We start from the raw sequence: 9,182 nt of genomic DNA on the forward strand, positions 1-9,182 counted from the left end.
AGCTCTGACAGAAGTAGTCAAATCCGTGAAATTTCTGCGGAATTCCTTCCGGCTGCCTACCTTCATTACAATAACTACGGAGGATGAATTGAGGGCGTAGGGAGAGGGGTTATGTGCCGTGAAAGATGCAGAGAATCGATAGCAAATACACGGCGTGACTGTGGATGAAAAGCCTTTGGAGTCCCAGTTAGGTCGAACGGAGTCTCAGACGTGAAGATGGAAGGGATCTAAAGTTTGTTAAGGTTGAACCTCGCCATACCTGCCTATACCTTGAAGTTAGGATGGACAAAGTTTACTTGTGATCTAAAAACAATTCCTTTGTATGGCTATTGAAATTTCAGAGATTTCCGAATGTACACTGATTTGCAAACTAATTTGGTTTTTCGAGAGACTCACCTGGAATCCAGCTTAATCTCTCGTTTGTGATGTTCTCAGGCAACTGAATGCGCTGCACCAGGCCGCCTCATGTTTCACTCACTGCGATATTCGAGATATCGTATCGATACGTGTATATCTTTGTAGTGTACTACTCATAAGGTTGTGGGCTGTCGACGGATTTTCAGGAACTTTATGAGGTTTCCGTTCGTCAGTGCAGTTTAGTTGATCCGTAATCTGTTTCGCGACTAACTTGAAAGAAATATTTGTGCGTTTTGGTGGATGCCCTCCCGTTCTCACTCGCATAGCTCCTCCACGTTTACATTCAGATTCTTTAACTGCTAGTAAGGGTTAATGGTAGCTACATCGATGATCTCAGGTGAAAATGAATCACATTCAAAGGGATATCATGGGCAGTATTCAAAGCCTAGATCCATCTCCCTGGATCCGCGTCCGTCTAAAATACATCTGTAGACGATTTTCCAATGTCACCTGCATCAACACAGCACAAAAATTTCATGGTCCTCATGTAGAGTGGGGACCCAGAGGGAGCAGTACGCCGGCTATTACAACTAGCTGCTAGTGTGCTCGTTGCAGTCTCATTTCCCGTTCCAGCTTGGACCATTTCACCATATCAGAAAAGTGCGCTGACGGGCGCATTTGTGCGTCGGTTCAACACACGCACACAAGCAACTTGTGTCCAACTTAGACGCTGTTGTCAGTTCGAACAGAATTTTATGGTTTTTTTAACAGCGACCGTGAAGCGATGACCGAGTTCGCCTCAGACATGCCTAATTCTGGTTTGGAAACCAAGTGTACAATTTCAGCCGTAAGCTAGCCTACCTAGGTTGCCTTGCTGTACTCACAAAGAACATTGTTCATCTGAATTGTTCGGAAAAGAAAAGACGCTAACGTTTTCTAGAGTGAACGCTCTCTGAATCATACGACTGACTTGAGCCGCTTGGATATTGCCGAACAATGTGCTTCAGTGCACAATCCGGGCAGCTAGCTAAAACTTTCTTGGTTTCCGGCAGTTTATAAGAGCAAATCTTCGTTGGCCGGTGAAGTGAGGCTTTGACGCCTCTTGAGTGATACCGACCCGAACGGGCAGATTTTCGTTTGACGGAAACTTAAAGCCCTGTGTCAAGCACTTTTGTCGGGCACTCTGGAATACTCATAGAGCCTGTGTTCTGAGGAGGTTTACTGGCCAAGTTTCACCAAAGAGTTACCATCCGCAGAACTCAAGTACGAGCGGAAATTTAACGCTTCCCGTGCTTCCCATTGTCATTAATTTGGCAGCCCAATAGAAGAATGCGAGCCATCCCATGGGGGTCTGTAACTGCATTCTGCGTCTTTAACAGGGTTACTGCGACGAAAACTCTTGAGAATCGCTGGCGGAATGTACTTAAATAGGAACCAGATGGCTCTTTGGCAATAGAATTTGCAGTTGGTGGCAAGAAACTAGGTCAGGTCGTCAAGCTTTGGCTTTCACCAGAATGTAAGTCCTCCAATGTTGCTACGGGCAGCTGATCGCTTGCGGGAATGACCGTGCTCCGAAGCACAACCAAACAAGCATCGTGGATATCAAAATTTCTCCGTAGTATCTCAAATGGCACGATCATGGCCAGCACTGTTGAAGATCTCATTTGAATCCAATGATCATTTCAATAACTCGTTCACCGAGTCCATCTAACACCCCGACTAATCTGTCACTTTGAAGATTACTGAAAGTAATGGTGTTTGAATAGTGATCAGTTTCTAATTTAACCTTGAACCGTTTGAATTCAGTGATCCAGTAGCCTGAACGAAAAAACGAAAACAAATACAGCGGCTAGTCACCAGTCAAGCAAACCGGAGCAAATAACTATCAACAATAGTCTAAATAGCTCAAAGGGAGGAAGAGTTCAAAACTGACATGAAGCCTCAAGCTGAGGAGCCAGTGGAAGTTAATCACACCAGTGATCGATTTTTCGTGGGTCAGTGGTTTCCTTCTGAACCACCAACCTGAAGTTTTGGGGTTCGAATCTCGTCCGTCTTCATTCAGATTTGCAATTCTGATGATTCGCAATGTAGATGAAATGGCCGCACACTGCAGCATCCTCCTCCTGGATTCCCGTGAACAGGCGAACATGTTCGCACTTTGAACAACCCATTGAGTATGCTTACTGTGTGAATAGAATCGCCCGCATGCCAGGATTTCTTAATCATCGGACAACACGGACGCTGCGTAATAAATACAACTTTGCGTAACTTTCCTAGAGCAATGAAGAAGCATGCGGTCCAGATTTCCATGGCCGTGCCCTACAGCTTACTCATGACATGCGCGTGAGTAGACACTTCGGTCGTAGCCGAAGTGTCCTTGGGTCGTTATTCAAATCGATCACTCAGGTACAGTGCAAGAACCCCTACATGCTCAGACATTTAAACAGGGGTTAGACCAGCATATTCTGAGGGGGAGTTGGTGAAAACACGAAGGCATAATTTATCGGATGTCCGTGGTTTTAACCCTCACGCTTCTCAGGACTCACGCGGCTAATGAGATCCTGTAAGATTAAAAGTCGAACTCGGTGATTTTTCGCCACAATGCCAAAAAACACAAAATGATATCTCCCCAGAATGATGTTTTTGTTCGAACAAACTACAGTTCTTTGGCCATAAATGCGTGTTCCCTTGACAATCATTAGATTTGGACGAATTCATGAGTTAAGCTGTGACTGTAGACATTGGTTTTTTGTGTTGCGTGTTCCTGGGTTTACTTGATTTACTTCCATCGTCATCATTTTAAACTGGTACTTTTCAGAGTGACCTAAATGAATTACCATCCAATACTAACACAAATATAGAGGCAGATTAACCATGGATCCGTTGTGAATAGGCCTAGCAGCTGAGTAGTATGGTGTCAACGGCTGTGAGCGCACAGTAATCACTATATGTAATGAAACGGGGATTAATGCCTCGTCTCCAGCCTGTGCTGTTTTGTTTATATCAGGTGTGTGTTCCAGATGTCTCATCTGGAATGCTGGTTTTCTGAAAACTCAGATCACCTTTTGAAAAAATTTCAAACGCAAAGAAAGCCCTTAAAAGACAGGAAATTCGGCGTGTGCGACCGTTTGGAAATCAATATGCACGGGTCAAGACGGCTTGAGTGGACATCATTGTCTGCTATTGCTGTATCTGACACAACTGATCCAATTAGTTTGTAACCCATTCACTGCCGCACAAAAAGGCTTTCGCTCTTTTGTGTCGTTTTCGGCTCTGAAGGGTGTATATTATTTCACTGAGTTCTCTGCATAAACAATAAACACAAGAATTATCTGTTCACTGTGTTCCAATCGGGTTAGACATGTTTTGGCCAACAGTGGGGTGCAAAAACAAAGAGAACTTCAAAGGATGATAGGACAGTTATGATCACGTTTAGTGAATTAGATTATGGATAGATAATACGTTGAGAAGACAATGGCATTGCATGTGATAACAGCGCATTCGGTAAGGCTATCGCACACCTTGCTTCTTTCAAGAACATTTGTTTGGGAAAAATCCCCTTTGCTCCCCCATTGCTTGGGCCAGAGATACGGCTATCTTATGAAACTGTCTTTCTTGTCAATATGACTAGGAGGTGTACAGGATGTTGCAAGTCAAATGCCATTGAGTATTTCTTCAGTTATTGGGGGGGGGAGAGAAAGGTGGGAATATAACAGTGAATATTAAGTAAAACACTTCATAATTATATCGGAATACAATCAAATGTTTGATTATCACTTGAAAAGTTAATGATTTTTCGAGTGGTTCAAATCATAGAGAAGAAAGTCGCAATTCAAAACTCAAATGTGATTGGTCAGTCGTCTCTAATTTTCCTACACGTGGATAGGTGTACTCACTGAATTCATAGGTAGTGTTTTTGTTAGGAGAAATCGGCTGGGGGTCCGGAGTAATGGAGTAAGTACTTGACTTGTAGTGCCCTGCTGAGAACAAATAGACATGAACATTCGACAAATACACTCATTTGCAAATCAATTTGGTTTTCAAGAGAGAGACTCAACTGAGTGTATTTGGGTTCAATTAGAACATAAGGTTGACGGAAACTCGGGGACTGCGCCTATCTGCTGAGCCCCAAGAAGGGCGAAACCAGTCGTGGGCTGTCGAAGAGTTTTCAGCAATCTTGTGAATAGTCCCCTTTATGAAGACTTGAACAATCTTTCTTTGCGTCGTCAAACAACACTTGGACGTGTCTGAAGTAACCTCATCTATGGTGACCAGACATTCGTAGTGCAGGCGTATTGAATTTCAAATACTACTCATATTTTCACCTGTTCAGCCATGAAAGTTCAGATGCATCCAGCGTGCGTTTGTGGAGTTATCTCACATATCAGACGTGCGGAGTTCGAACCCCGGAGCGGTGAAAGTTGTGCACTGTTTTTGAGGTCCAATAGGACTGAAACTCGAACCTAGTGCTTCCCTTCTTTGGTGTGAACTCACCAGAATGATTGCGCCAGGACAGAACGACGATTTCTGAAAGTAGACTGATATGAGTCTGCATTCTTCAAATCCCACGACCACTCACAACTGAATCGTTAAATTTCTCTCCTGACTTCTACGCACCTCATGTTTCTAACAGGTCATCGCGCAGTTGCGCACATTCACTCTGACGGAGTTTTCAAGACATGACTTGTGTTTATACGCCGCACAACAAATGTATGGGTTCACGTTTTTATTTTCCTGGTGAATGGATTTGAATGGTATTTGGTTTGTACCCTTAGCTGTTCCAGTCGGTGGTCACTTTGGACGGGCTCCTAATGGAAAACAACTGAAATGGACAAGTTCGCTGAACTCTCTCGTTCCTCTCTGCTAATCTTTAACTATTTGTCGGTGACTAAAGATGATCTGTCTCAATGGTGAACTGATCTGGGGAGGCGGTTTGAGAAGCAACGCAAATAGGCCTGTCTGGTCTGTTTTTTGAGTAGTCTTCATTAACAGTTGGTAAGCCGGGGACTTGGACTACTGCTGCGTGGTGGCCTAGGCCACCTGCATTCGATGTGGGGTCAAACTTTTAGAAGCTCACCGCTAGATCATTATTAAATTCTACAGTGGTTTAGTGAATCTCACGGGAATATCGGTCGGCATTCGGTTGAGACTGTGCTCTGTAAATGTAGCCAATCTAGGTTGAGAAACCTCAGCCTCAGGTGCGAAACTTTGTGGGGTTCTGGTATTTCTCGGCATACATTGGTTACGCTTACAGGACGTAGCCTCAGCTGGAAATTGCCAAATGGCCTGCTTTTCCCATACCTTCTCGCTCGGTTACCAAACAAGCATTGCCATACACAGGCAGGATGAAACCGATGTTTATTAGTAACATTTCAGTTGGTAACCACGAAGGTTGCTCTAATACTTTTGAAATTTGAAAAATTTCGTAGGTGTAATTAATGCGTACCAACACATCCTTTGTTCAGCCAAACAATGCAGGCTGGCTCCAATATCCCCGTGAGTTCATACCGTAAGCTAGTCTGGTAATTTCGGGAATCTCCCCGATTTTTTGTGCTGAGGCACGTTTCTTGTTTTAATGAAGGAGTGTCAAACCCTCTGAGTTCACTAAGCTACTTAGGCCATATGATTTATTTGGTGCGGCTGGGTGAGAAAGAGTTGAAATTCGGGACAGAACTAGTCTGATGTGCAGCGATGAGGTCATTGAGACTATTCGAACAGCTTCATGGATTTGACTTGAATTGCTTCCTTTCAATCAACTCCAAATTGACAGAGCTCTGATACAAGCTGACTCACCGTGAGAGCCACAGCTCCATTAATCATTCTATGGTTATCTGGTTTTTGCCCTAAATTACACCGCCATTCAGCCAACTGTAGACCGTCCTTGATGGATTCCTAACGGATCTGAGGGAACAATCCCGTGGATTTGATGACTGTGTGAATGGACTCGACTGTCTTATATCTAAGGCCAGACTACAAATTCAAACCATAATCGTAATTTTTGAGAAATACACTCAGCTGCAAATCAGTCTGCTTTCCATACATGAATTGGCTTGTGTGCAGCATATTCAGTTGTGGAATAGCATAAACGAGAGATTCAGTTGTGTCTTTCGTAAAAACCGAATTAATTCGCAAATGAGTGAATTTCTCAAAAGAAGTCCAATTTGGGTTCAAGGAGAAGATAATGTTGACGGAAACTCGGAGACTGCGCCCACCTGATGGGCCTCAAGATGGGCGAAAGAGGTCGTGGGCTGTCGAAGAGTTTTCAGCAACCTTGTGAGTAGTTTCAATCGCAATCTTGTTTCATGTTGGATATAGGTAATCTGTTGTCGGCTCTTCCCAGTAAAGATGGAAAGTCGATTGTCACGTTTAAACTACATTCCTCAAAACGCATCGATCAACCTGGATTATGAGACCGAAACTCACTCAGTCTCCCTCAGCGTACTTCCAGGCTTGTACAACAAAGAACTGACGTCACATTCTTGACACATGACGTTGTAGTACGTGTCATTTAAACCGCCGTTTTGCAGAGGCTTTTGCCATCTAAGGGTAACCGATGTTCCATTGATTTTAGTCGTTTGTAGTTGCTCTGGTGCAGACGGAGGGCCTAGAAGAGGAAAAGGAAAGATGAAAAGTGTTCATCAGCAATGATTGCATTAAATGTTCCCGTAATTCAGATTACTTGTATGAAAATCAAGTAGCATTTTTTTTGAAGACCAGAAAAGGCTCACGATATTTTCACACATCCAGCGTAAGAGGCTGTCGATCATAATGGTGAGAAATATATCGACTGAAGTAGGTGCCAGCCTTACCACACAGCTTGAGATAACCCTGGATGAGAGTGCTTCACTCGTGATGGATACTTCCTACATCATAGAACGATGTCCAGTGCTAGGTTACTTTTGAGTGAATAAGAGACATTTCTAGCGTCTGCGTATCTCCCTACTGGTTTCTGCCAAATCTAACGTAGTCACAACTAAGGATAAACGACTCTGCCCTGTCGGGCTGTTTTAGGTCAGGAAAGCAAAGGAGAGGTTGGGTGAAATTCTCCCCTACTGCTGTGTATTCGTTTGTATGCCCCAGAGTCGTCCAGTTCTTTGAGCCATAGTGCAAGACCGTGTCATTATCAGCCTTGTTAACGGAGCTTTAAGACTAGCTGTTATTCTGTTCCCCATACTCTGAGAAGCGCTACTTCCCTTAGGATAGCTCAGTTCGTCTACATACGACAGCAACCTTTTGCCCGTTTCTGTTGATAGTCCGTTTACGTTACTCGTTTTCCGTCTCAATATTTTGGAAGGCTTGGAAATGAAAATCGTGCTCTGGCAAAGCTGTAAATAGGTCGTGAACTCCGTTAGGCAAAGAATAGCGAAAATCTTTCCCAATCGGTTTTTACCCCCCCCCCCTTAAACCAGTAAAGAAGAATCTACATTTACTCTCATTCAGTTGGAAAAGCTTGGAATCTACTGAGAAGTCATCGCTTAACAATCGTTGGTTTATAGCTGGACTTTAACGCCTCTCTTTCGACACTAGAGATTCGTCAGGCTAATTGAGTAGGTAAGTACGTTGGCCAAATTTTTATTACAGACGGAAACGCAACCATCCCGCACACACTTTCCATGTCTACCACCGTCCTGTTCACATGGCGATGCTTATTGATTTCCAGACCCTCAAGATATAGTCTCTGTGTCGAGAATCTTGGCCCCAGCCTCAACGTTTCTAAGTATATTTTATATCCCGTTTGCAGTACATGCCGCGTCATTGTTGAGCCTTGCACTAACGATCAATATTTTTCTGCGATTATACAGGTGAAATCCTAGAAATGATATTTTGTTGTCATCAGCAAAACAAGTGCTGAACTGAAGATGCGGCGCGAAAGTGTTGTGTCTGCTAAATGGTGCTTTGTTTTTCATGACCTAACACACTACTTACAAGGTTGCTGAAAATTATCCGACAGCTTACTAACCGTTCAACCCACATTCAGCCTCTATGAGTTTTCATAAACCTTATGTTAAGCAGTTGTCGAATTACACTCCTGTGCGAATTCGGTTGATATTATTGAGTAACTCAGCTGGATCCAACCTGAACCTGTCGTTCGCTATATTCTTCTGCTGAACTTGCCGCGTATTGACCGCATCTTCACTCGAAGTACATTTTTGATACAACCCAATCCAATCCAGTCTCATTCGATCAATCTTTTCAATTTTCTTCATACGTCAGCCGTTGAAGGCTTGTCATGAACTTACATTAGTCTCCTACCGTCAGTTGGACCTCGATCAAGTGAACACCTGTCGTCTGCGATTCTGTTTCCCCACATGTAAGCCGAGTTTTAACAGTTGCTTGAATGATGATTGAACACAACAGTGCAGTGCTACCCTCGTACAAGAATTACACCCGAGAATAGACATTTGTGACTACTGGGTAAGAAGTAAACCTTGAACGAAGACAATCCAATCACCAATAGCGTGATGGAGGTCAATTTTAGGTTGTGGGAATCGAATTCATCCACATTCCTGAAGTTGTGAGCCCATCTGTCAGCCATTCCGATGGGCTTGGTGCGTACTTACCCTCATATGGATGATTCCCAAATACTGATATGACCACATTATCCACAGCAATTGGTCTGCTGGATATGCGGCGCCCTTATTCAGATATGAAAGGGCGATATATTGTTACTCGTTGCCTGCATGATCCCATAATTTTGTCGGTCTGGGTTGCTGCGGACAAAAATTCCTCGACTGAGACTTAGCGATGGAGATGCATCATGACCGATGATTATGAGAAGGACATTTCAGTGAATCTACGCATTCATTATCCCGTTCATGCTTTCC

At 43.6% G+C, this 9,182-nt stretch overlaps 1 protein-coding gene across 1 annotated transcript in view; it reads right to left on the bottom strand.

Moving 5' to 3' along the window:
* Positions 1 to 4,434: 4,434 nt before the first annotated feature.
* The window catches only part of T265_14538 (hypothetical protein), a gene marked incomplete at both ends in the record, with an annotated part of 15,442 nt that continues 10,694 nt past the window's right edge, over positions 4,435 to 9,182 (bottom strand). Inside the window, 3 exon segments of the mRNA XM_009174119.1 lie at positions 4,435 to 4,619; positions 6,342 to 6,569; positions 6,800 to 6,961. Of these exon segments, the coding sequence (XP_009172383.1) occupies positions 4,435 to 4,619; positions 6,342 to 6,569; positions 6,800 to 6,961 (575 nt within the window).

This window comes from Opisthorchis viverrini (assembly GCF_000715545.1).
Source record: "Opisthorchis viverrini unplaced genomic scaffold opera_v5_214, whole genome shotgun sequence".
NCBI lineage: Eukaryota > Metazoa > Platyhelminthes > Trematoda > Opisthorchiida > Opisthorchiidae > Opisthorchis > Opisthorchis viverrini.